The sequence below is a fragment of the Selaginella moellendorffii genome, unplaced genomic scaffold, assembly GCF_000143415.4.
Source record: "Selaginella moellendorffii unplaced genomic scaffold, v1.0 SELMOscaffold_97, whole genome shotgun sequence".
NCBI classification, from domain to species: Eukaryota; Viridiplantae; Streptophyta; class Lycopodiopsida; order Selaginellales; family Selaginellaceae; genus Selaginella; species Selaginella moellendorffii.
In genome coordinates this window covers 436,398-464,326 of record NW_003314358.1, presented here as the reverse complement: position 1 = coordinate 464,326, position 27,929 = coordinate 436,398, and the positions used below count along the sequence as shown (strand labels likewise).

General features: G+C 45.2%; 2 protein-coding genes, 1 non-coding gene and 1 pseudogene across 6 annotated transcripts; 2 read left to right on the top strand and 2 right to left on the bottom strand.

The window, feature by feature from the left end:
• Positions 1-410: 410 nt before the first annotated feature.
• LOC9651086 (pentatricopeptide repeat-containing protein At3g06920) lies at positions 411-3,984 on the bottom strand. Of its 3 annotated transcripts, none has more exons than XR_002990801.1 (3): positions 2,003-3,984; positions 1,734-1,931; positions 411-1,645 (listed from the first exon to the last, which is right to left on the bottom strand). XR_002990801.1 is itself a non-coding variant. In XM_024663136.1 (2 exons), exon 1 carries the CDS (start codon positions 3,970-3,972, stop codon positions 2,026-2,028), a length of 1,947 nt encoding a protein of 648 aa, XP_024518904.1. In that variant the 5' UTR covers positions 3,973-3,984; the 3' UTR covers positions 1,700-1,931; positions 2,003-2,025. The 3 variants fall into 3 exon arrangements, 1 of the variants encoding a protein (XP_024518904.1); XR_002990802.1 differs by having other exon boundaries at positions 1,828-1,931; XM_024663136.1 differs by lacking the exon at positions 411-1,645 and having other exon boundaries at positions 1,700-1,931.
• On the top strand, positions 2,424-27,929 carry LOC9651409 (annotated as a pseudogene).
• Positions 4,049-4,122, bottom strand: TRNAI-AAU. The gene has a single exon. It is a non-coding gene; the product is annotated as a tRNA-Ile (tRNA).
• Positions 13,648-14,461, top strand: LOC112342020. 2 transcript variants are annotated; one of them, XM_024663138.1, is made up of 4 exons: positions 13,648-13,839; positions 13,934-14,056; positions 14,222-14,258; positions 14,324-14,461. In XM_024663138.1, exons 1-4 carry the CDS (start codon positions 13,725-13,727, stop codon positions 14,343-14,345), a joined length of 297 nt encoding a protein of 98 aa, XP_024518906.1. In that variant the 5' UTR covers positions 13,648-13,724; the 3' UTR covers positions 14,346-14,461. The 2 variants fall into 2 exon arrangements, with proteins under 2 accessions (XP_024518906.1, XP_024518905.1); XM_024663137.1 differs by lacking the exon at positions 14,324-14,461 and having other exon boundaries at positions 13,934-14,320.

Here is a 27,929-nt window from a genome sequence, read left to right as displayed (position 1 = left end):
TTCTGTATAGATAGCCTTGTTTCTTGATCGGGCTTGGTGGCTGTGATGATCGCCGTCCAGGAAATGATGTGCTGCTCTATTGAATCGAGTTGTCTAGACGTCCGGCATACAAATCCATCATCCAGTCGTGATCAACTGGCGCTGAGCATCTGGAATGTGAGCGTAGGCAACGCAGCCAAACACCCGGAGATGCCCTAGTTTGGGGCTGTCCTGTGTGATGCGTGTGGACCAAGAGCCGCTAGGAAAATCAGACTCATGGGTCTTAATCGCATCGAAAACTCGTCGAGAATCTCTGATGCTTTGCAGCTCGAGCGTGTTCTCTCGAGTAGATGCCATCCTCATTCTCTGCAAGAACGTGACCTAAAACCTTTAATCTCATATATTAGGGTTCTTCCATGGATAGTTTAGGGTTTTTAGCGGCGCACCATCGTACTGATTGCAATGCGCGATAAGCGATCCGATCCGCATTGTATGAGTGTGGTGCCACAAGACTGGCGATGGCTCCTTTCTTTCTGCCTTGGCAGCCACCCCTCCAACGCAGATCTGGAGCCCTCACCATAGATTCAAAGCAATGCTTTTTATGTGACTCCTTATCAGAGGAATCATATCATTCTCTCGCGGAGAAATTTGTGGCTCTTGCCGCGATGGAGAGCTCAGGAACCACTGTAGATCCTCTCGATTCCTTTTCTATTCATCGATGCGTTGTTTGTTTCGTCTTCCTTGTGTAGAAGATAAGACTCATCATTTTCGTCGCGATTGCTGGCTCCACTGCCGTGATGGATTCCAGCGCTGCGGGCTTGTACCGTGCGGCGCTCGGGCCCTTGGGAGCTCTCGCGATCTTGGCCTACGTTTTGATGATCCTCTACCTTGGGCTTCGTCGAGAGAGAAGCCATGCTTGCTCCTCCATCGCCATGGTCGTGTAGAGAAGGAACTTCGAGGGACGATTCACTTCTCGGTGACTTTGGTGGATCCAATCGAAGCAGCTCTCTGAAGCAAGGACACTGGAGAGTGTGAAAGATCCAAACGATGTTCTGATGGTGATGAATGTAATGAACTTCTGCTACTGGATGTTTCAAACGTTTCTGAGATTTTGTGACACTGCATCAAGATCTAAGCGAAAGTTTGGATCCACCAATCAGAACTTCAGTCAAAGAACTCGAGTATTTGGAAATCTTTCGTTTCAAGCTTAGATCACATAGCTTTTTGCGAAGAGCAAACTTTCACAAGACGAAGGAATAGATTTGGATCCTTCTTTGCGAAGAGCAAACTTTGACAAGACAATGAAGTCTTTTTCTTTCATCTGTCTAGAATGCTGAGGACGAGCCAATCCGAGACACTGGGAGATAATTGTCTTGTAACGCCTGGATCATCTCTGGTTCTTCCTTCTCGATCACTCATATTCCCTGTCTTGTCCTTGTCTCGTTGGGCGAAAGGAGCTCCTTGCAATGATCCTTCCAGCTTTGGATCCCGCAGATTCATCCCAGGATCATGAGCAACAACATCGTCCCACAGCCGTGCCAGAAATCCCATCTCGGATCAACCAGATTGGCCAAAACTTGATTTTTCACACCTTCGCCAGACGAACTAGAGAAGCACTGGAGCTCAAAAGTGGACTTTTCTCGAGGCTTGAGACGATCGAAAGGGTCTGCAAGAGAGAGAACTAAAGATGTCAAGCTGGAAGGAATCAAACAGCGACGAGGAGAGCTCGGAAAATGAGAGTGGTGAGTTTTCACCTGGCTCCACGACTTTATATATAGCGTGGCTGCTTTGCTCAGCCGCCAGCGACAGTGGAGGCAGCCGCACTTTCGAGAGAATATTATCCCATACCTGCATTATTGTCGTCGTGTGGGAGATATTCCACACACAAACTTCGCTCTCCACAGATGAATGCTTCGGATCACTCACAGCAGTGCAAAGTTCTCTCAAAGCCACTGTACAAAACAAAACAAAACAATCAAATCGAGCGAAGTGAAAGGATAAGCATATATAAAGTTCCACTCACATCTTGTCCCAAATTTTTGCGTCTCACATGTAGATATCTTCCAGCCTCCGTCCATCCTTTTGCAAGACTTTCACCAGAACCTTCCCTTCGATCCCCTTGCCTTTCCCAAACGGTAAAAGCTTTTGCTGCGAAAGCTTGTCGAGGTACGTCCCTGCTGCTTCAAACTTCCCCTTCTCCTTGAGCTTCGTCATGGCTTCCGTGACGGTGCTCGCGTTCATCTTCTCGTCCCTGCTGAGGATCTGCATGAGCAGCTTGTAAGTGATCGCATCAGCCTGGTAGCCTTTGTCCATCATCTCCACAAAGAGCTGATACGCCTCGCCGATCGATCCCGCTCGCACCAGCGCCTCGATCATGCCGTTGTAGCTGCGAGTATCCGGAACACATCCGTTCTGCTTCATGAGGTCGAAGATCTGCTTGCTGCCGTCGGTGGTGCGCAGCTTGAGGATGAAAAGGTTGTAAGTATCCGCCGGCAACTTCTTCCCCGTGCTCAGCACCGACTGAAACAGCTTCCTCGCCAGATCAAGCCTCTCCTTGTCCATAAGTCCCTTGACGAGAGAGTATATGATCTTCTCGTCGAAATCGCAGTCCGGAAGCTTGGGAAGCTCCTTGATGAAGCTCCACACCATCTCGATCTTGCACTTCTTGTAGCTGCTCTCCACCACCGGCAGACAGTCCGCGGGAGAAGCATAGCCGGACTTGATCATCTCCCGGAAGAGCGAGCAAGCCTGCTCGCTTCTCTCGGTGATCACGAGCTCCGTGAGTATGGGAATGCAAGTCGAGGAAACCGGCTTGAGTTTAGCCTCCAGCATCTTCTTGTACTGTGTCAGTGCCACACCTAGCTTCCCTGCCAGGACCAAGTTCCTCACCAGCGGGTTGTAAACCTCGGCTGAAGGAGTTTCCATCTCTTCCAGCACCTGGATAGCTATGTCCTCTCTACCCGCCTTGCTCAAGCTCTCCACCAAGCTCGCGTACGCAGCCACGCTCGGCTGGTGCTCCACATCTTTCATCTCCTGGAAGACTTCATACGCGCTCTCGGCGGCGCCAAACCGGCAGACCTTAGCGATGAGAATCTCGTACGTGAGAGCGTTCATCTTCCTCATCATCGTCATCCTCTTGTGTACCATATCGAACTGTAAGTTCCGGCCCGCGTTGAGGAGTAGTCGCAAGATACAGTTGAAAGTCGAGGTCTTGGGATACTTCACCCCGAGCTCCTCCATCTTCAAGAAGAGCTTGAGAGCGTCACCGGCCCTGTCCAGCCTCCCGTAAGCCAGCATCACCGTCACAACCATGGAGTCCTCCACGGGAATCCCCCACTTTGGCATCTGGTCGAGGAGCCACTCCATCTCCTCCGGCTTGTCGGTGGAGCTTAGAACCTCAAAGAGCAACGTAAACATGGAGGAATCCAGACGGATGTGTCGCCTGGCTCTCACCCACATGAAGAAACTAAACACCACCGGCGAATCCTTGGCTCGTTTGATGATCTCTGGGACGTGGTGAGCCTTGACTTGATCACCCAGAACTGCGAGCTTGGTGTAGAGCTGCCGCCACGGCGTTTCTTTCACGACCGCAGTTGCGTACTCGATGAGCTCCTCGTCAGATCCAAAGGGCGGTAGGAGCGGGATCTCCTGGACGATTGGCTCCAGGGACTCCGGCTTGCTATCACTCACCGTTGTTGTTCTTGTTGTAGTCTCGATTTTCGCGAATTGCAAATCCAGTAGATCCAATTCACTCACCTCCTCCTTGTCCTCGTTCACCTTGCCCGCCTTTGTGGCCTCTCCATCTTCCCTCGCCTTGCCTGGAGCCTTGGTCTTCATCGCATTCTGATCGAAGAGGCTGCTGAAATCGTCGGCCAGGCCCCTGACGATGATGCTGCTGCTCGAAGGCCTGAAAATGCGGCTGGAAGATACCGCATTGCCGGATCCATGGACCGCTCTTGCGACCGCCCTGGCGATCTGGAATCCGACCCTCATCTCGCAAGAACCCTAGAAAAACCCTCGCATTAAACAAAGCCCTAAAACATTAAAGCATAAAGGAAAAAATGATAGTTGGCCCACACAGGTCTCGAACCTGTGACCTTCGCGTTATTAGCACGACGCTCTGACCAACTGAGCTAGAAGGCCACTTGTGAACCCTCTTCTCATGGAGCTTTACCATTCAAGATCCATGGTTCTAGGTTCTCATGTGAATGTGCGATTGTATTGCATGTCAACCTGGTCAAACTGGTGAGCTGGGGGGCTGACATGGCAAGCAAGGGTGGTGATCATGAACCAGCAGAGTAAATGGATTGCTTCCCTTGTGTATGACTGCCACTCGGTTGTCTCGAAGCAAAGCTTTGTGAGTGACTTAGTGTGTACCTGGGAGCTGCAAACTGATCCTGGACGCCAAACAAAGAAATGTCGAGATGGAGTTACAATTGAAGTTTCTATGCTGCTGTACATAATACATAATAAGAAGTACACACATTTCAAGTACCTTTTAGCATTCTTTCATGCAAACGTAATGAAAACAAATCATGCACTGCTCTTCCGGCATGGTAGATGTATGCCACGGTGCTCAAAGGCAGCTCCAAGTTGTAGATAACCAAAGCCCGGGCTGGAATTTGTTGCCTTGTGACCACTTGAGAAGGTCATTGGCTCTTGATGAATGTAGCCATGATGGAGTGCACATCTGGAGGGCAGAGGGAGTCCTGTAGGGTACCTTGAACGCTACTAGAACTCATGCTTAGGTCGGGCATGTCAATGCAAAGTTTGTAGTGTTGAGAGAATCTAGATGCACAAACAATGCTGCTCAAGATTTGGAGTGCCTCAGCTTCTGCTGCTCCTAGAGGTTGATAAGTGATGTTGTCAAAAGAAAGGAACTTGCCTTAGTTGCTGGTAGAAAGATGGTGGTGTCGAGTGTAGCAAATGTAGCTGCAAACTCGTGAGTGCAAAGCAATTACAACTTGGCTAGATCTTTGTGGCCTATAAGACACATCAAAAGGATCCATCTTGCTAGGAGAGTTGGTGCTGGAAACCGGAGCCAAAGATGGAAGAGATCCTGAGTGTTGTGCCTTATTGAAATGATGTAGCTAATGGAAAGTGATGACTCCAAGGTGTTTGCTGGCAGTTAGAAGCTAAAGAGAGTGGCCTCTGGTGTTTGGAAACTCATGAATGTGGTCAAAGTCCAGAAAAATTGTCATTGCTTTGTTGTGGCCAACTTTGTAGGAAATGTTGGGTTTTGTTGTATAGCTCTTATGTGCCATCTTGAAAAGCTTCTGTGAGTTGCTTAGGTTGATGGGACAGGGTCCTTACTGATGAAGAAAAGGATCTAGAGCCAAAATGATCCTGGAAAGAATAACTTAGTAGATAAGAGTAGACATGTGGATATCTGTCCAAGAAGGGAGCTCAAATTTCACTGCCCAGCCTCATTCTTCATTGGTGCTACAAGTGCCATGGTCGGGCATGAATTGGCTGCGAGTGGCCCTTGTTTGCCACCAAAAGAAACAGCACATAGGTTCACTCCTGTGTCATTCTCCTGCTTTGTTAAGTCACTAGGATCTGCTCCAAGAGAGACTGTAGTAGTGAAAGTGTTGCTGCTGTTGTCTTTAAGCTTGTCCGCTAGAAAACTTGAATGTTGCTCCTCGTCCAAAAGCTCATGAGTGCCTGTAGGTGAGGCAATATCATCATGGGAAGCCTAAGTCTCAAGTAAAGAGGCTAAGCTTGTGATCATCCAGCAGAAGATGATGTCAAATGGATTGTCATCCTCATACTCCTCAGGGTTGAAAGGTTCCTTTGTTGCTGTTGTTGTATCACTGGTGGAAGAAGACTCACACAGAGAAGTCCCCATGGGGATTGTTCAAAATTTTAGGCATGTTCTCCCCTTTGCCAATCATTATATATCCTGCTCTCCTTGCCATGTGCAAGGATCAAAGACTCATTGAGAGAAGGGGGCTTCAAGTGTAGAGCAGTTGACAATGATATGATTCACATTCATTGTGACACCATGTGTAGAAATAGGGACATCATAGCAAATGGCGACTAGATGAATTATATGATTTGCAAATGATTTGAGCACAACTGAGGAGTGCAGAAAGATGCCAAGGCAAGCATGTTTGGTGATCTCTAAGAAGATAATGTTCATGCTAAATTTGGAATTAGCCAAAGTATTGTCTATGCCTGCCACCTTTGTTGGGATAATGAACACTCCAAGATCTGATGGACTGGATGTGCTGGTAGAGTGGGAGAAGGATCTGGGCCAGACGCTCTGACCATACTCACAAAAGATGGCTGAGCGAGAGGGAGACTTATGTGTCGAGCAAGTGTTATTCCTATTGCAAGTAGTTAGTTTTGGAAGACGTTCTAGTGTGCTAGATCAAGTGGAAAAACCAAAGGAAATGGCAATTGCATGCCATAAGTGTTGCTAGATTGGAATCCTTGAGATTTGGATTTGCCTTTCCATCTAATTCCTGGGTAGCTGTGGCCTTCTGCTTCTGAGCATAGTTGCTGCTACAAGCTGCTACTTCTTCTTTCTCATAAATTTTGATCACGTTAATGCGAGCTGGATCTTTTCCACAATCTTTAGATGATGATGGAGTTGCCTTGATAGTGCATTGTTGAAGCATCTACTGGTATCTGCTCGAACTGGACAGTGATGCTAACAAGGAGTTGTCTCCAGATTGTTGCTGTTGTACGAGGAGTTGATGAGGAGGGCAAAGCTCAAGGTGAAGGTGCCAACAACGAGCTGTATCATGTGTATTAGAGTGACACTCATCACACCGGCATGGAGGGCAAGAGGGGTGAGTCCCAGTAAGGAGTCTCAAGGCATGGAGCTCCTGGATCAGCTTGAGTTGTTACTTTTGTTATTGCTAGAGGATGAATTCTGCCAAAGCTGCTTCAATTGTTGTAGGCATCTAACTGCCTGCTGGCTTGATGCAAAATTAAGGTGTAAAAGTAGCACAAGGATATTCAACCAAAGGCCCTTGGACAAGCTCCTCTGTGAATGACACTCCAAGCTTGTGAAACATTTCTATTTCAAGCCCAATTGCATGAGCATAAGCATCCAAGCATTGTTGGTGCTGCCACTTTGCCACCTCTCATTGTAGTCTAGGTTTGAGATTTTGAACATAAGCAGAGATACCAATAGCCTCTTCCTGTATGGCCTTGTGATCAAGACATAACTTCTAGAATGCCTTGAATCAAGTTGTATAATTAAACACTGATTTGTGTGTGCCTTGCTAGAATTGGATAAGATCTTGCATGAGTTGCTGCAATGGGATCTTATGAGAGAATATGCTCACTCAAAACCATTCTAACCCAGCTCAAAATTAAACTTTCTAGGAAAAGCTCCAGAGCAAATCTATCCAACATGCTCAGAAAAAATTTGAATAGTGGAGAAAAGAAAGAAAACAAGCCTTCCAAAGTGACTATAATGTACTGTGAGAATGGCTGTATGTTCTGCTCTAGCTGCTAAATCTAAGAATTCTTGATGCTAGAACACATATCTGGAGCAGATCTAGGAACCTAAAACCTCAAAAATTAATACAATGCCCGAGATGGAAGAAATTCACTATGAAAATGAAAGAAACGAAAAAATTCTCTAGATCTGGGGTTGTGCTATTGGAGAAACCTCACGATTGATCACTCCAATGTGCCTATCCTCCTCTGCTAATGCTGCCTCTCATCGGAGATCTAGTGAAGAACAAGACAAAAGTAGAAGAATATTAAAAGACAAGAGAATCAAGCTATGAACCAAAAGCTAACTAGGAATTCAATCACCATTTGTTGGGAACCCTTCACTCTTTTATGTGAAATGGTGATGCCCTTTTTCTTTTGTTCTAAAGAGCTAGAGAGAGAGAGAGAATATTCCAAGGATCAGAATCAGATACAGCCAGGGAAGCCAGGAGCTGAAGGATGGAGAAGAGTGAAGAATCTTGTTGGAAGAAGGACCTGGGGACATGGAGGCTTTAACATGACATAATCAACTGAACCTAAAGGAGATTATAAGTGGGATTGAGATGAGTCCATAAGGTGGGGTAAGAATCGCGGAAGCTCATCAAGAGGAGACAAAAGGAGTAAGCAACAAAGATAATGAAGTTAAGAAGACTTGAGACTAGAGCCTTTTGGAGGAAGTAGAAATTGACAGAGGGGGAATTCAAGGGAATCTAGCATCATCAGTAACAAAGAAGTCTCAATAGCTAAAAAAGAACTAGAACATGTGAAGGAAGTTGTGATAGTAGAGGATGCTGAAAACAAGGATGTAAAAGTTGAAGAAATGTAGGTATGATGAGGGTGCAAAAGAATTTTGCATCCTCGAGGTGGGTAAGGCGATATGGTTATACTGGAGAAATGCTAGAATCGTTTGATCCATGTGACATATGACGTGGATGGTGATATATTAAGTAAAGAATCTTTGAGATTCCCAGCATGGACAATTCAAAAAGATCACCCAAGGAGGTAAGACAACCATCCAAGATTCTGGGAGATGGCAAGCATCATAAACATCAAAAGGATCTCAGCTTTGGAGGATAAAAGGGAGGCTGGAAAGACAATTGTGACCCTTTGGTCTTAGAAACAAGTTTGCATCTTTGTTAGAAAGAGGAGAGTGTTCTTTGAGAGGAATCTCTTTGTAACTTGCAAACAGCTACAGTCCAACAATGTTCCCAAGCTTATAACAGCAATTTAACTGTGTTCAAAGAAGTTCTGGAGTATCTAGAGAGGATTCTAAGCTTGTCCCATCTTTCTAGTATTGCAAAGAAGGGATCTTGAACGTTCTGGAAGTCCTGAGAGAATTCTCTACAGAGTTGGATTGATTGGGAGCAAGTCCTGATGCAAGAAAGAGCTTGTCACCTTCTTGGGCAAGTTGGATTTGAGAATCTTGGTGTGCATTGCAAACAGCTGCAAACCAACAGTGTTCCTAGGCACATTTGAGAACAAAGTTGTGTGTGGGAGAGAGATAAAGGCCGTTTCTGTCATGACTGAAAAGCTAGGAGTAAGAAGGATTCACTGAAGAATCTATGTGCAACATCTCCTTAGTGTTGTGAGCTGGTGGGTAGTAATCTCCTGCAACAAGGCCTCTACAGCTGCAATTGGCAAGTTCCTTGAGCTCAGGAGCAGCCAGAGCAAGAGGAAAAAGAAAAGAAGAGAAAGAAACAGCCCAAGCCAGTCACATGGATCAATTCCATGGTGCTATGTGGATTAGAACTGTTGGCACCCACCCTAGGCAGTACATCAAGGTTGATCTAGGTCATTTGAAGCTTTCAAACGGATGTCACATGAAGTTTATGCTGTCCATCTCGATGTTTTAGACATGGATGTAAACATCTGGAATTTTGTCCGTTTATATATTCTTACTCATAGATTTCAGGAGTAAACATGGTAGTCAGAATTGATGGTAAGCTCAAGGTTTACATGTGACCATAAGGCAGAATTTTTTTCAGAAAGTACCTGAAGTGTAAGTTGATGTCCAGGTATAATTTTCTGGCATTGTGCTTGTGCTTACTTTGAGGTTGTTAGGTTCATTGCTTCAACGACTATAAAACGAACCCCTGGAGCTCCTTAACCATTCTTGTGATTCTCAAACATACTTCACCAAAGTTCAGGTTATTATATGCAGAGTTGGAACTATTTAAAGGTATAGAACTTGAATCTCCTCTCGGTTTCATTTCATTCATTCATTCATTAGCTATTTACAAGGTATTGTGGCACCCACCAAAAACCATGAGACTAACAGATTATAGTAAGCTGTTTTGATGATCTCATGAGCTGTTTATTTGCTGAACTCCTCCAGGTCTTCTGCCACTGAGCCTTCCATTCGAGGCAATTCGAGGTAATTCTACAAAACGTTTCCTTGATTCCTTATACCGACAATTGGTTCTGAAACTAGCTGCACCCTGGTTATCGTTTCACATGAAAACTGGAAACACATTACCAAAGCTCTGGGATCTCCGGCCTGGCACGAATGCAGAGATGAGTGGCTCTATTGCTGATATCGGCCAGCCTTCCCAAATCGAACATCTTAAGTCTGTAACTTGGCTAAAGATGCTAGTGATGGACTTGCGAATAAAGCCTCACGCTCAAAGATTGTTATTCGGATGCAACGACCTTGGTGGTGAATTTTCTCTTGCAAGTTGTTTTGTGCATCGGCTGTAGCATCAGCTGACAATCTTTGCAGCTCGCTCATGTCATCCTCCTTGTGAAGTACAGCTCACTTCTTCCTTCTGGAATCACACAAGCCTTTTGAGAAAATGCATGGATGGTAGTCACTTCTTTGCATCATATCCAGAGCCATCTTCGGAGCTCCACTCTCCCACGAACGACCAGACACAGGGCATTTAATTTTAGGAAATTCAGATAACCCGCATTGTATGTATGAGTGTGGTGCTAAAAGAATGACGATGGTTCCTTTCCTTTCTCTCTGCCTTGGAATTCCTCTCTCCAACGCAGATCTGGAGCCCTCACCATAGATCCAAAACAATGCCTTATTTCATTTTGTGAATCTCGCGATCTTCTCTTCCTTTCCAGGATGCCCATCACGTCCTCGTAGTGGAGGGGAATCATATAAGATGGGACTTTATAAGATGTCCTGTTCCATCCATTCTCTCGCGGAGAACTTTGTGGCTCTTGCGACGATGGAGGGCTCAGGAACCACTGTAGGTCCTCGCGATTCGTTTTCTATCCATCGATGCGTTGTTTCTTCCTTTGTGTGTTGATGATGAGATTAGTGGCGTGGGCGATTGGCATTTGCGTCGCGTTTGCTGGCGGCTATTTCGTTTCCACAGCCGTGATGGATTCGAGCGCTGCGAGCTTGTACCGTGCGGCGCTCGGGCCCTTGGGAGCTCTCGCGATCTTGGCCTACGTTTTGATGATCCTCTACCTTGGGCTTCGTCTGGAGAGGGAAGCCATGCTCTTGCTCCTCCACTTCCAGGAGGAGGGATCCATCGCCATGGCAGTGTAGAGAAGGAATTCTCGAGGGCGCTGGACGAGGCATTCAATTCAATTCTCGGCGACTTTCATGAATCCAAACCAATTCAAAGCGTTCGCTGTCTGGATTCACAGGTCGCTGAAAGAAAGAGATCAAGGTAAGTAAGAACACTGGAGAGAATGTGAAAGACCAAACGATGTTCTCTGAGATGGTGGTGATGAATATAAAGAACTTCCGCTACTGATGGTTGAAATTTTCTATGATTTTGTGGTGGAACAAAATCATTTAATCCAAGATCGAATCGAAAGTTTGGATCCACCAATCAGAACTTCATTTAGAAGATTTTTCTTTTCAAGCCTAGATCATCACGTAGATTTTTGTGAAGAGCAGACTTTCACAAGACAAAGATCTTTCTTTGCAAAGAGCAAACTTTGAGAAGCTTTTTTTGTCATCTGTCTAGAATGCTGAGAACGAGCCAATCCGAGACACTGGGAGATAATTGTCTTGTAACGCTCGGATCTCCGGTTCTTCGTTCTCGATCACTCGTATTCCCTGACTTGTCTTTCTCTCGTTGGGCGAAAGGAGCTCCTTGCGATGATCCTTCAAGCTTTGGATCCCGCAGATTCATCCCAGGATCATGCCCAGAAACAACATCGTCCCACAACCTTGCCAGAAATCCCATCTCGGATCAACCAGATCGGCCAAAGCTTGATCTTTCAAAGACGGACGAGCTAGAGAAGCACTGGAACAGCAAAGTGGACTTTTCTCGAGGCTGGGGAACAGAGACGATCGATTGAAAGCGGTCTGCAAGAAAGATGTCAAGCTGGAAGGAATCAAATAGCACTGAGAGCTCTGAAAATGAGAGTGGCGAGTTATCACCTGGCTCCACGACTTTATATATAGCGTGGCCGCTTTGCGCAGCCGCCAGCGACAGTGGAGGCAGCCGCACTTCCGAGAGAATATTATCCCATACCTGCATTATTGTCGTCGTGTAGGAGATATTCCACACACGGCTCTCCAAACTTCCAAATCAATGCTTCAGATCACTCACAGCAGTGCAAAGTTCTCTCAAAGCTACTGCACAAAACAAAACAGAACTATCAAATCGAGAGCGCGAAAAACATATATAAAGTTAACTCACATCCTCTTGCCGAAATCCAAGCTTTTGCGAGTAGAACGAAACATGTGGAGATCTTCCAGCCTCCGTCCATCCTTTTGCAACACTTTCACCAGAACCTTCCCTTCGATCCCTTGCCTTTCCCAGACGGCAAAAGTTTTTGCTGCGAAAGCTTGTCGAGGTACGTCCCTGCTCCCTCAAACTTTCCCTTCTCCTTGAGCTTCGTCATGGCTTCCGTGTCGGTGCTCGCGTTCATCTTCCCGTCCCTGTTGAGGATCTGCACGAGTATGTAAGTGATAGCCTGGTAGCGTTTGTCCATCATCTCCGCAAAGAGCTGATACGCCTCGCCGATCGATCCCGCTCGCACCAGCGAGCTGCGCGTGTCTGGAACGCCATCCGTTCTGCTTCATGAGATCAAAGGTCTGCTCGCTGCCGTCGTGCGCAGCTTGAGGATGAAAAGGTTGTAAGTATCCGCCGGCAACTTCTTCCCCGTGCTCAGCACCGACTGAAACAGCTTCCTTGCCAGATGAAGCCTCTCCCTGTCCATAAGTCCCTTGACGAGAGAGTATATGATCTTCTCGTCGAAATCGCAGTCCGGAAGCTTGGGAAGCTCCTTGATGAAGCTCCACACCATCTCGATCTAGCTGCTCTCCACCACCGGCACACAGTCCGCGGGAGAAGCATAGCCGGACTTGATCATCTCCCAGAAGAGCGAGCAAGCCTGCTCGCCCGGCAGATCTTGGCGATGAGAATCTCGTACGTGAGAGCGTTCATCTTCCTCATCATCGTCATCCTCTTGTGTACCATATCAAACTGTAAGTCGCAGTTGAAAGTTAAGGTCTTCAGATACTTCACCCCGAGCTCCTCCATCTTCAAGAAGAGCTTGAGAGCGTCCCCGGCCCTGTCCAGCCAAGCATCACCGTCACAACAATGGGGAATCCACGTTGGCATCTGGTCGAGCATCTCCTCCGACTTGTCGGTGGAGCTTAGAACCTCGAAGAGCAGCGTAAAACATGGAGGAATCCAGACGGATGTGTCGCCTGGCTCTCACCCACATGAAGAAACTAAACACCACCGGCGAATCCTTGATGATCTCTGGGACGTGCTGAGCCTTGACTAGAACTGCGAGCTTGGTGTAGAGCTGCCGCCACGGCGTTTCTTTCACGACCGCAGTCGCGTACTCGATGAGCTCCTCGTCAGATCCAAAGGGCGGTAGGAGCGGGATCTCCTGGACGATTGGCTCCAGGGACTCCGGCTTGCTATTGTTGTTCTTGTTGTAGTCTCGATTTTCGCGAATTGCAAATCCAGTAGATCCAATTCACTCACCTCCTGCTTGTCCTCCTTCTCCTTGCCCGCCTTTGTGGCCTCTCCATCTTCCCTCGCCTTGCCTGGAGCCTTGGTCTTCATCGCATTCTGATCGAAATCGTCGGCCACGCCCCTGACGATGATGCCGCTGTTTGAAGGCCTGAGAATGCGGCTGGAAGATATTGTCCATGGAGCGCGCCCCTGGCTCGTAAAGAATCCTAGAAAATTTAAAAAGGAGAAAATCAAACGAGATCGCGCCAGGTGTCCAAAGCTTACAGCGCTTACGTGTCGCTCGATGATTGTGACCTAACTGGGCGATAAAACAGCGTCGTAACATTTCGATTCGCGAAGAAGAGGGAAGAAATAGAAGAGAGAGAGAGAGAGAGAGAGAGAGAGAGAGAGATGGGGAGTTGGAGGCGCATTTGGGAGGACGATGGATGTGCGAGGAGTAGCAGCAACGCTGCAGATCGACACAGGGCGGTGATGGAGCTCGACACCGATGGCGTCTTCGTCAATGGTAGGGCTTTGGGCGGACGCGCGAGCGTGAAGTTTTGGGGATTTTGTTTTTCTTGTTCTTGGTTCGCAATGTGTGATGTTTGATCATCCGCCAGATGATCCGCTGAGGAGGATCAGAGTGGAGGCGACTGGTAATGGGAGGCAAGATCGGCCGGTTACCAAGAAGATCACGCTGGTTACCAAGCGCAAGGCTGAGATTACTGTTTCCTCTGCCTCAGGTAGGTTTGTTCCTCTCTCGCCACGCCACGATTCAGCCCATGGGGTGTGCTCTCTCTCTCTCTCTCTCTCTCTCTCTCTCTCTCCTGTAATATATTGACATCACCTCTTACATTGATTTTTTGTTTTCTTTTGAGACATTGATTTTTCCCTCTCTTGATTTGCAGGATCTGGAGATCAAATTGCGCTTAGCGCTGCTGATATGTGAGTTGTTTGAATCCTGAGAACTTTGTTTCTCTTCTTACTGGTTTTTATTGTTTTGGTTATAGGATGGGTATTTGCTCCTGTTAGACACAGCATAGCAATTGATCTTGTATATAAAAATAGCGGATTGCTTGGTGATAGATTTTTTATTCATTAGTGTCAACTTCATCAGAAAAATGAAGAATAATTAATTTACTTCTTAATCCAAAGAGAAAAAGAACTAAATGTGAACATTATAAATTTATTTTTTGGCTTGCTTAAGCAAACCTAGAATATGCTTGGATATTTTATCATTTAACAGTTGCTATTTATTTAAATTAATTTTTTATTTATATTTAAACACTTTCTAGTATATTCTTATTTATTCTAATGGTTGATATGCAATAAGCTTAATCTTGATTTATAAATTATATACATGTTTACAATTATTGATCAATTGGATTATTAAAAAATACTAGATAAAAATGATGCTACTATTAAGCAAACCAAGCATTGCTGGATGAAATGCGCAGTAAATTATTATTAAATTTAATATTATTTTTATATGCATTTGTATTTATAGATAACTAGCACTTACCCAGCATATGTTGTCCTATTAGCAAATACTGTTTTGAATGTTGCAGTTATAATACAAGCTTTTCAAGGCTTTTTTTATTTATTCATTAAACTTATATTAAGAATTTGTTTCAGTGCTACAAACAATGCATGGAGGATTTAATATAAAACCTCCTTATATATTGTGTTGATGGTGAAAGTAGGACTTAAGGGAATGATGTGTTTTGTACTTTAATGCCTAGTTCTGCTAATGATTTGCATCTTGATAAAAGCCATATAAAGTTGGCTATAGCTGAAAATTGGATGTGGCAAATGTATTCCGACTCAGTCAAATGTTTGGCCTTGACATTTAGAGATTGTAAAGCAATACCCTAAACACACTAGAAATTGTCTTCTGGACAGTTTAAATAGAATTTCTATATCTAAAGGTGTGTGTGATTCGAGGGATGAAAGCTTGTGTACCTTTGAATTGGCCTAATATAATTTCACAATCTAGAATTGTTGGTAACGAATGTTTAAGTATAAGGTGTGTACTATTACATAGTCCAGTTGATAAATATATATTCCTTAATAAAATAAGGATAATACCTTCTTTAAGTAAGAGTTTATGTGGTGGAAGAATAGAAGAGAATTTAGGAATTCAATTGAAAAATCTAAGGCAAATTGGGTAAATTTACATAATTATTACTATTTTCAATTCGAAGAAGCTAATTAGCCAATAATGAGTTGTTTTTAATTAGTCTCATATTCCTTTTTAGTAAAAGTGTTCTTAAAAATTTCTAAAACCTATTCATTTTTACTGAATTTGAAACAATTTGTGCTCGATGACCATGTGGAATAACTAATAGTGTTTATCTAAAGTCACCACTTGTAATAATAACAATTCATTTTTAAAAATATTTTTTAATGCTAAATTAATGGCAAAAAATGCATGTGTGTGAACCATACTAATTTCATCCCATATTAATACATCTGCATTTTTAATTTTTTGGCCTGCTTCACTATTAGTTATAATAACAGAAGTTGACCATTATGAAGTAAAATGCTTGCAATATCTATCCAAGTCATATTAATTACATTTTTGTTTAAAAATTGAAATGTATGTTAAGAGTGTGAAATTTTTTTTACTAGTACCACTAGGACCATCAATGAAAATATATCGATTTTGCTCAATTGGGTTGTTAATTATGATAAGGATATCATTATATATAATTTGTTATTCATCATTAAATTGAAGTATGACACCAACCCATATCTCATGTTTTTTTCTCGAACTTAAACTTTTTGCAAACATAGCAGCTATAACAAACAAAGATTGCTTGAGGGTTTTTAGAGATGAAGTAAACATGCATCTATTGACAAAACATGCATTATGAACCATTGGTAAACATCAAGAAAGACATATTGGATAAGATAGAGTGCATTTGCTTCTGTATGTGGTCCCAAGACATATCGTCAAGAATTTTCAAGACAATAATCAAGGGTGCAATCCTGAACATGTTTTTATCTTTAGTTCCTTGGAGACTATAGAAAATATGACTTGGCATATCCCCATGCACCTGCTTTTGAAGTTTACCCAAAAAATCCAATTAGAATATTATAAATACCTTATAGGTGTTTTCAACTTCAAGATCATCAGCAATGAATATGATGTTTGTAGTGTTAGGCATTTGATCCACACCAATGATTGCCACAACAGCTGTTGCAAAAGTATAAGCAAAAACATCCTTTGCAAACTAACTCAGTGGAACAATGTCTGATAGTTTGACAAAGTTAAACACTAGAGGAGCCTTTTCTAGCCATGCTCGAGTATGTGTGGCCGTACAAATATCTACTGAGAGACAATGGAGTCCCAAATGATATTTCAGATTCTTAGCTCTAACCTTGTAATGTTGAATATACAACCAATTAGATGGCTTACAAAGGTGGCTGTATTTATCAATAGCATTGGCTGCCATCGAAGCTGTTGCAAAGTGCATGCCATAGTTGTCAGTGAAATTGATATTAAGGAACTTTGATGTCGATGCCATATTTGTTGAGTGGACCTCATGTTGGAAATCATAACTACCGTATTGAGATAGTACATAGATAAGAAGTGGCTCACCACCCGAATGAAGTTGTATGAAGACATGCATATTGTGTTTCCTTAGAGGAAGCAATCAAATTCCAAACGCCAGGATCTAGGATGCTATATGATTTGCACTTATCTAAAAAACCCCATTACAAACCCATAACTAAGAAAAAACATTCTAAAATTGAGTAGTACTTCCTACAATCCCACAAGGCACTTGGCTGGAAGTTTGTGTCTAAGTGCCTAGATCTGGCCACAAAGAAGGTTTAAAAAGCAAAAAACACTAGGTGCTAGTACTTGCTAAAATAGCAAAGGGACTTTGAAAATGTAATGGCTGTTTGAAGTCTTCTTGCACACTTATTCCTCAAGTTGTAAAGAACTATATTGGAATACATTAAGTACTTGAAGCACTAAGTTGTGTAGAGTGCTCAAATCCTGGAAAAAAAAGTGATTAAATTCTACTTTATCAAAATAAACACAAACCTGGTTCATTGCTCTCTCCACCACATCACCTAGAACTTGTTGTTGCTACTGTGAGACATCATTTGGCGATGACTAGTAATTGTAGTCTACATGGTCTTGAGACCCCACATTAGAATCGCTTGCTGCTGCTGCCATTGAAGAGACAAATCTTGAATGAAGCAATTGATTAACTTTGGGTTAATCACAGCTATTGGCCCAAAGCCCTACTTAATTTTTGCCATGTCATTAGGCACATGCAAAACTTGGAATTGCTTTTTTGCGCAACAAGACAGATGATAGATGCAGTTATCCCAGTCACAGGGCCAAGGCTGCGAGCTTGGCAGTTCTAGAACAGCTCCGAAATGCCGGTGCATTTAGCTTTCCTATTTTTCTTCTCGTTCTTCCACGGGTAGATTGGATTGAGCTGATAAGATTGGATTGGATTGTGTTCTTGGCAGGATATACTAGTGAGAAGAGCAGCATTCTGGTGATAGGATTGAATGTCCACACAGCTTCAGTGGAGCTACGTTAGAAGTTGGCCGTTCCAGAGGCGGAATGGCCATGTGCTATTGGCAAGCTCGTTGCTCACAACCATATAGAGGAGGCGGCAGTTCTAAGTACGTGTAATCGCGTGGAGATTTACGTGGTGGCTCTCTCGTGGTGTCAAGGAGGTGACCCGAGTGGATGTCCAAGGTGAGCTCTCAAGTTCTTGGTGCTAGAGTCTTAAAAACTTCCTTTTGTAGACTAGTGGAGTTCCTCTGGAAGAACACCGGCAGCATTTGTTCATACTACGCGACCGAGACGCGACACAGCATTTGTTCAAGGTGCGTGCTGGGCAAGGGGCAGATTCTCGCGCAAGTCAAGCAGGTGTTCAAGGTCGGGCAGGGTGCCAACGGATTCGGCAGGAACTTGAATGGGCTCTTCAAGCAGGTGATCACGGCTGGCAAGAGAGTCCGGACGGAAACGAGCATTGCGGCCAGGGCGGTGTCGGTGAGCTCCGCGGTGGTGGAGCTAGCAGCGATGAAAGTTGCGAGCTTTGGGGGCTCTCCGCAGCTCAAGTCATGATCGGCGGTGCCGGGAAGATGTCCAAGCTGCTATTCAAGCACCTCATCTCCAAAGGCTGCACCAAGATGGTGGTGGTCGACAGGATGCAGCAGCACATGACCGAGTTTCCAGACTCCACGCTCGAATACCAGTCTCTGGACGAGATGATGAGATGTGCCGGGGAGGCCGACGTTGTCTTCACGAGCACAGCGTCAGACCAGCCACTCTTCTACAAAGGTGACGCTGAGAAGATCCCGGCTGCTCCTTTGGGAACCAGGTTCTTCATCGATATCTCGGTCCCTCGGAACGTTGCGGCCTGTGTTGCTGAGGTCTCCGGAGTCAGGCTCTACAATGTGGACGACTTGAAAGAGGTGGTGACCGCCAACCAGGAAGAGAGGAGGAGGAAGGCCATGGAGGCCCAGACCATTATCGAGGAGGAGCTCCGGAGCTTCGAGGCGTGGAGGGAGCTTATGCGGAGAGGATCCGGACCAGCAAGCTGGAGAAGTGCCTGGCGAAGATGGGAGGCGACGAGTTGTACAAGAAGAACAGGAAGCTCATCGAGGACCTCAGCCGGGGAATCGTCAACAAGCTGCTCCACGGGCCCATGCAATGAGAAGCGATGGCAGTGACACCAGGACGGTGAACGAGGCGCTGGAAAACATGCACGCTCTAGAGAGGATGTTTGATCTCAAAGCCGAGCTTGGTGGTCCCCTGGAGCTCAGATCCGCCAAGCAGCCCCCACCAGCAGCACCACCTTCCAGCTGACCACCACAGAAAATCCGTTTGCTACGGATGATCGAACGATCTCGGAAAGGTTTGTCTCTTCTTCTTTATGTTTTTGAGAGCTGAGCTGACGGAATAACACGGCACTGATACCAGTGCCTTGGATTACTCCTGGAAATTGTAAGAAAACATTCATATGAAATCAAACGCGGCACATTGTCAGTGTCCAAATCCAATCATACATACTTCTCATACAAGAAATGACCTGTTAATTGTAGCTATAGTCTTTTAAGGTCCGGCTGGGAGCTCGTTTTGGAATAAGTTCTTCATCGCAAGTCTCAGGGACAAGTTGGCTTCTTCCAGCCCCTTAATGTTCTGGGAGACGGCCAACGCGTACTTGTTCCCAGCTCCTCCTGAGTCCACCTGGAGGAAGTTGACCGTGCTTGTGCTCGGCTTCAGAGGAGTGTGTCCCTTTTAAGGTTTTTTGTTACTATAATCTGTATTGTTATTTTTATTATTGGATACATAATAAGTCCTACATGTCAAAAAATATGATTATAATACAAAAAAATATAAAGAATGTGAGTATATGTTTAATTGATATTGTTTTTGTAATATACATGTCATAAGGTATAATTAAAAAAGGAATATGTAATATATGATAATAAGAATATTTATACTATGAGGGCCAAGTGTACGGTTACGATGCCGTATACTAATATTAGCGTAGTGGGATTTTGGTAGCCGTTGGATTGGTTTCAATCCAGACCACTCGCTCCTGTATATAAGCTAGGGTTTTTGGGTTAATTGATATGCACATTTCTGTATTCCCTTTCTATATTCCATGCACTCACATTGGTGGAGGTGAGGGGCACCTTTGATTGTCCCTAGGGAGTGCTTAGATTTAGGATTTCGGTTTAGATCTAGCTTTTGCATTGTTTAGATCTAGCTTTTTCCATTTCCTTTCTTTTGTTCTTTCCTTTCAGGATTTTGGTTTAAATCTAGCTTTTTGCATTGTCTAGATCTACCATTTCTTTCTAGCTTTTTGTCATCTCTCTTCTTTTGCTCTTTCTTTTGCGTTCATCTTCATGGCCAATCTGCAATCTCCTCATTTGACTCTAGAGCAGCAGTTGGTTCAATTGCTTGATGCTATACACTTGTGTAAGCTCTTGAGTTTGGACTTCCCGGAAAGTCACCCAGCCCAGTACTATTCAAACCCAAGGACACTTAACTCTAAATATCCCAAGACCCTTAACCGATTGGAGAAGGGGGTGCACTCTTATTCATGGGCCCTTTCCCTTTATATTTGAACCCCATGGGTCGTCTCTCAAATCGTTCTTTTTGATTGCTTACAATCCATCACGCTTCCCTGCAAGTTCACGCCCTCGTGAACGGAAGCTGAGAGCTGCAGCTCTCCCGAGAGCCTTGCTATTACTATTCAAACCCAAGGACGCTTAACTCCAAATATCCCAAGACCCTTAACCGATTGGAAAAGAGGGTGCACTCTTATTCATGGGCCTTTTCCCTCTATATTTGAACCCCATGGATCGTCTCTCAAATCATTCTTTTTGGTTGCTTATAGCTTGCAATTGAACAACCAAACTCAGTTGATGGTAGCATTCACGGCACATGGCACAACTCCTCCTGCTCTTGGTGCCAATCCTCGCGTTCGGCCGGAGTTTTTTCGTGGGAATCCTGGGGATGACGTGTATCATTGGTTTGATCACTTCACGGTGATTGCCACATATCATTCTTGGGATGATGCTCGACGTTTGCATGAGTTCCCCACATGTCTCCAAGGGACGGCAATGTAGTGGTATAATGGATTGAGCGCAGCCACTCGTGGCGATTGGAGTGTTCTTTCGGACGTATTCAAACGTGCCTTCGGACACGCCGACAATTGTGATGGTGCCTTCCAACAATTGCATCGTCTTCACCAAGGGCCATCTGAGTCGGTGATGTAATTTGGCGTTTGTTTCCGAAGTCTTTTGCTTCATGCGGAGCCAAATATGTTGGAGCGGATCAAGCTAGGAATGTTGTGGCCAGCACTTCGTCAAGATCTTGTCAGACTTGTGCATACACTTGCTCCTGCCACTCTTGACGATGCTCTTCGCTTGGCACAACGTTATGAGACGTCGCCTCTTCCACTTCTCGCTACATGTCCTTCAGCTCCACTTCCTATGAGTGATGGTCCTGTTCCCATGGAGGTTGATGCTGCTGCTACTCGAGTCCAAGAATAAGGGCGAGGACGTGGTCATGGCCGTGATGTTTGTTGCTGGGCGTGTGATGAAGTTGGTCATACTTATCGGCGTTGTCGGCGCTTTCCGGATTGGCGACCTCCATTTCCTGGGTAGAGACCTTGGCGTCAGCAACGTCCCGTTGGTGCTGCTTTTCCGATCCCTCTGCTGATCTTTGTGTTGCAGCTGTTGACCAGGATCTCTTGGAATTTGACCTATCGTCTGGGGCTAAGATTGCCACACATCATCCCATTCCAACCGGGGATGCTCGTCTAATCAAGGTTCCTGTTCATCGTTGGTCACCCAATAAGATCAAAATTTTACATGCAAACTTCAATGAGATGTTGGAGAAGGGTGTTATTCGGAAGTCGCGGAGTCCTTGGGCATGTGAACCTCATCTTGTGACGAAGCCTGATGGGAGTATTCGTTTCTGCATCGACTATCGTCCGTTAAATGAAGTGACGATCCCGGATATGTACCCTCTTCCTCACATTGCTGATCTCTTGGATCGTCTAGGGCGAAGTCATTGATTCACCAAGCTAGATCTTGCTTCTGGGTACTGGCAAATACCGATGGCCGACGAAGATATTCCTAAGACTGTTTTTCGTACACCGTTTGGTTTGTATGAGTTTTTGGTGATGCCGTTTGGTTTGAACAATGCTCCAGCAACTTTTCAGCTGATGATGGACGAGGTTCTTTGTGATATGCCAGAGGTGACTACTGACTTTATTGATGATGTCTTGATTCACTTGGAGGGGACGTGGGCAGAGCACATTCGTGATGTGTGTAAAGTGTTGGATCGGCTACGAGATGTTGGTTTAAAGTTGAAGCGGTTGAAGTGCGTGTTTGGGTCCAAGGACACAACTTATCTTAGGTACCGTATTTCTCGTGAGGGTTTGCGGTTGGTTTGTGGATCATCTTTCTGATCGCATTGCACCGTTGCAAATGTTACTGAAGTCATCAACATCATCTTTCATTTGGTCTTCAGATTGTGAGCAGGCGTTTGTGGATTTCAAAGAGCTGTTGATGACTCCTTCGGTTTTGGCATATCCTGACTACACTCGACCTTTTATTTTGCACGTTGATGCTTCTGATATTGGTCTTGGAGGTGTGTTAATGCAAGAGAGCCCGAGTGTGCCTGATCAGCGTCATCCCATTGCATATTTAAGCCATACGTTACAACCAGCAGAGGTGAACTACTCTACAACAGAGAAGGAGTGTTTAGTGGCAGTTTGGGGTTTCGAGAAACTTCATGCATATCTACATGGTTCTTGGACGTTACTTAAAGGTGACCATGCTGCCGTTATTTCATTATTGAAGTGGAAGAATCTGGTTGGTCGTACTGCTCGGTGGGCTTTAAAGCTTCAGATATATGATTTTGATGGTTCATCACCCAAAGAGTTCTATGGCTGATGCTGATGCCCTTTCTCGAGCTCCTCTTCCTTCTCCACTTTCTTCTCATGTTTCTGATGAGCCTGTTGTTCCAGCATCTGTGGATTTTCTAGACGAGGATTTCGTGCCGTCAGCGGTTGCTGTACTTGATGTTCAGTGTCCATAAGGCGCAGAGCAAGATCTACCTTCTCTTGATGAGGTTCGCGAGGCTCAAAAGATTGAGCCGTGGATTCGAAGGCTTCGAGATGCGTTTGAGGATCCTGCATCACTTGCTGATGACTTGCCTTTCCGGCATTTACATTCTCAATATCGCCTTGAAGATGGCCTTCTTTATTTTGTGGAGACGGATTCTGATGATCATTTACGATTGGTGGTGCCTTCTATCTTTATTCCACGGTTTTGCCATGCCTACCATGATTCTCCTGTTCTAGGTGGGCATATAGGACATCGTCGTGTGACTGAGAAGCTGCACAGGTCTTTCTATTGGCCAGAGATGCGACATGATGTTATCTGGTATGTACGTAGCTGTGTTTGGTGCCAAACTCGTAATACTCCCCCTTGTGCTGCGGAAGGACAGTTGGAGTCAATTACAGTTTCCCGTCCGTTTGAGTTGGTGGCGTTTGATCTTATGGGACTTTTTCCACGGTCGACTGTTGGCAATGAGTATGTTATTATTGCTTCTGACTATTTGACTCGTTGGGTGGAAGTTGGTGCTCTTGCTAACGCCTCTGCAACTACTGTTGGATTCTTTCTCCTCAATCGAGTGGTGTTCCAACATTCTTGTCCAAAGCGGATTCTTTCGGATAATGGTCTTGCATTTATGGCTAAGGTATTTTATGTTTTGACGTCTCAGTTGGGGATACGCCACACTTTTACGAGTGCTTATCATCCACAATCAGATGGTCTGGTGGAACAGCTCGTTCGGACATTCAAAGGGATGATTGCAAAGTATGTGAACTTTCAGCATTCGGATTGGGATGGTTATTTGCCGTCTCTTCGGTATGCCTATATCACAGGGGTGCAGAGTTCTGTTGGTGTTTCACCATATAAACTTCTATATGATCATGATCCAATATTACCAACAGAGCTGGGTTTACCTTCGCGATTGCCACGAGCTCCTGATGCTAGGTCATGGGATTAATATTTGACGAGCATTCTTCCACTTGTCCGAGCAGAGTCTGTCGAACACTTAGGCCGTGTACAAGTGGGACAACAACGGCGCTACAACTCCCATCATCGTCCACTTGCAAAGTACAAAGTGGATGATTTGGTGTTAGTCCGGTTTCCCCATCTTACGGTACATGGTTTATCTAAGGGGCTCCTTGCACAGTGGAAAGGACCATATCAGGTGTTGTGGCAAGTTGGACCGCAAGTTTATGAGGTTCGGCATGACATCTAGCAGGCCGATCCTCTGGAGATTGTGCATGTGCAGCGGTTGAAACGCTTCATACAAAGGGATCAGGAGCAGTTAATGCCGTCTACAAATCCGCTGATGCCTCCTCCTGATGTTCCTCCAGATCCCGGCCCATCTACAAGAGAACCCTGATAACCTTCCATTATTCCGAGAGGAGGGGATGATGTGAGGGCCAAGTGTACGGTTACAATGCCATATACTAATATTAGTGTAGTGGGATTTTGGTAGCCGTTGGATTGGTTTCAATCCGGACCACTCGCTCCTGTATACAAGCTAGGGTTTTTGGGCTAATTGACATAGTGATTGTGGAGATAGGAGGAGGGGTACGACTAAATGGAATGATGAGACGAGGATACTGTCCAATGTAAGATGGAAGAGAGGAAAAAGAAGAGGATGAAAACATCGTAGAATCAGGAACAGAACCCCGACTTGAGTTTAGGGAACTTTTCCTGATTCGGACTCGATGAACACCAGGGGAAGCCGTGGGAGATGGTGATGTGGGAGAGATGAGCTGTAAGTCCTTCCAACAAATCTGAGGCTGATGTAGTTGGAACCAAGGAAGACCGAGCACCACAGAGGAGGACTTGCTGTTGATGATGTTGAAGGCGATATCGGTGACGGTGGACCCGATGTGTACTCGAACGGGCAACGTTTCCCTAAGTCCAGAAGATGGAGACACAAAATGCCTACCGATGCCTTCAACCCTCAGATCCCGTATGGTAGGAGAAAGAGGAACGTGATGTCGGGCAGCAAAGTCCGTGTCCATGAAGCAGGAAGTTGCACCTGAGTCCAGTAGCGCCAAAGCCTTGAGTCCTGATTATCCGGTGAAAGAAAGGAGACATGGGACGCGGAAGTTGTGGGAATTGGTGGTGGCTTTGATGAAAGGTGATGAGGAGCTTGATAAGGAAGAAAAGTGATTTTTATTTGGGGAGTCCAAACAGACAGCTCCTACTCTGTTTGGACAGGGTCGTTTCCCGACTGCAACAGAGGTGGACTTTGAGGCAGAGTGAACTCGAGCAATCGGGGAGGCTTCCTGGGACACACAGCTGCTTTGTGATTAGGATCAGCACAATAGAGGCAAAGATTATGAGATATTCGATGTTGCCTCTCAGCAGGACTCAACTTCCCTCTAATGAGTCGGGGAGTACCAGAAATATCCATCGGGACCGGAGTAGTAGGTTCAGGACTATGCCCCGAAGACTCAAGCTGGGATTCCTGAGTCTGGGACGGAAAAACAGCGGCGCGGCGACTTTCCTGACGACGTTCAAAGAGACGATTGTCACATCGAACAACTATGTTGATGGCGTCCGACAGGTCCTTGGGATCCTCCATGGTGAGCAACAAATCCTTGACACCGTTGTTGAGGCCGAAACGAAATTGGTCAATCAAGGCCCGCTCATCCCACTGAGTGTCCAAGGCAAGGAGTTGGAACTCTGCAGCGTAGATCGAGGCAGGACGAGACCCCTGAGAGAGACGTCTCATCTTTGTGGTAGCAGCCCGAACCCGATCCGTCTCGCCAAAACATGCTTCGAGCTTCTCTTTGAACAATTGAAGATCCATCAGCTCCGGAACCACAACCCCTTTCATGCTCTTCTCCAGAAGAGGAGAAAACCATGACAAAGCTGCACCCTCGAGCAACGTCCCAATCGTGCCGATTTGAGACTCGGGAGTGGGGTACCGCCGATGTTGAAGTGCAAAGATCAGATCCATTTGGTTCAAAAATCCACGAAGCTCCGAACGCTTGCCTGAAAATTTCGCCGGGAAACTCACCTTCGGTTCAGGAACTTTGCTGGATCCTTGAGCTGAAAGTGAAGCAAGCTCCTGCTGCATGCAAAGAAGGGTTGCCTTCAGCTCGGTATTCTCAGACTGGATTTTTGCAAGGACTTCAGCAAAGAAATCAGGATGGCTTGGAGACTCCATTGGCAAGAAGAAAGAAAAGAAAGGGGGAAAAAGACAAAAGCAATCAAATAATCAAAACGAGCTAAAAGAAAAGCAAAAAGCACAATCTGAATCAAACTGTCAAAACCCCCAACAAGATCAAGACTAGAAAATGCTAAAGACAAAGAGAAAAGCTAGTGGAAACAAAGAAGAGGCCTTAGACTGGTGTTGATTCAGATTGTGGAGAAATGGAACAAGGCTAACCTATATATACTATAGGTTGATGAAGCTCCACCACTCTTGGATCGAGGACGGCCTAAATACAGCTGAGGTCGAGGAGGTGCCACATCATCATCAGGAATGTGGCTCGAGACTCAGGAATCGGGAAGTGTCTCGAGAGTCAGGAATAGGGAAGTGTCTCGAGAGTCAGGAATGTGGTCTGCAGGTCAGGAATCTGGCGAGAGTCAGGAATGTGGCAAGAATTGGGGAATTCCTGACACATTGCTACATGCAATGCACAATAAATTATTATTAAGTTTAATATTATTTTTATATACATTTGAATTTATAGATAAATCTATTACAATAAGGAGTTGCTGAACTTCTACAGCCAATTGCAACCATTCGATCAGGGGGGGAGGGGGAACTGTAAAGGGGTTATTTCTTTAACCATGCCCTAGTGAATAATCGCACTAAAGTTTGCTCCTGGCCAATGGGAGGCAGCCAAGCTATGTAGGGCAGGAGAAGAAGGCGTAGCAACACATGTCACATGCAAATGTGTTGATTGTGACTATGCCTGTCGTCTGGGCATCGAGATCGCTTGAGCAACAGCAGCAACCCAAGGCCACAAGGAAGATCTAGTGACTGGAGTAGGATTGATCATCCTCTTGGCAATGGAGCGAGGTGTTGCAACATGTAGATGCACCACTCGACTAGAACACAATGTTCATCGGCCATGGTGACAGGATTTTTGGCATGGAGATGTTTAAGATCTTCAGGCAGGTGCTGGGTTTCATGACAATATGCCAGTTTGGAAGAGTTCTAGATGCGGTGACCAAGTATCTTTCTCTCTTTTTCTTTTTATCTATTTTGGCAATGAATGCAAGGGCATTTTGCGCTCCTTCAGGTACTAGGCTTGCCCGGCAGCAGCATTGCTCGAGCAAGAGGGCTGTAGAAAGATTGGGGATCAAGTAGCCAAAGAAAAACTATAACCAGGTTATACTTCTCAAGATCGTCTCCCAGGATCACTAGGAGATTTTCAAGAAGCAATGTGGAGAGCCCATCATCAAGAAATCCTTCGAGGAGAGAGAATTTTTTGCTAGGAAACCATTTGAACTAGAGAACACACACAGTTGTAGTTTTTGCTGGTGCGATTTTGCTCACAACTCTTGCATTTGCAGTTGATGCTCTCAAGACATGCTCCTGTTTTCTGAAAGAATGCTAGTAATTTTATTCTTCTCTTTTGTCCTTCAAGAAAGACAAGGGGTTTTTTATTCTTCTCTCTAGATTGGAGCTTGCTCAATGCATTGCAAATCCTTCATGCTTGCAAACTTGTAACGATCAACCTGATGAGACCAAGTGCCAAGTAAGTCTAGAGATTTTGTGTAAAACATCTTTTGGATAGATCGATTGTTGTGATTCAGGAATACTTTCAGGTCAAATGTGAAAACATTTTCAAGAACAAGGTGGTGGACGAATTCAACGATTGCATGGTGAAAACAAGCGGGCAAGCTGGGATCGTGCGTCCAAGTAGAGAATGGGTGCTAATGGAGGGAGTTTTAATGTTTGCTGTGTTGGGAGGCGGCCAAACTGCGTGGGGCAAGAGAGGAAAGTGTTGTGACATGTGTCACATGCAAAGTGTTGACCATGACTACACCTTACATCTATTTTGTTGA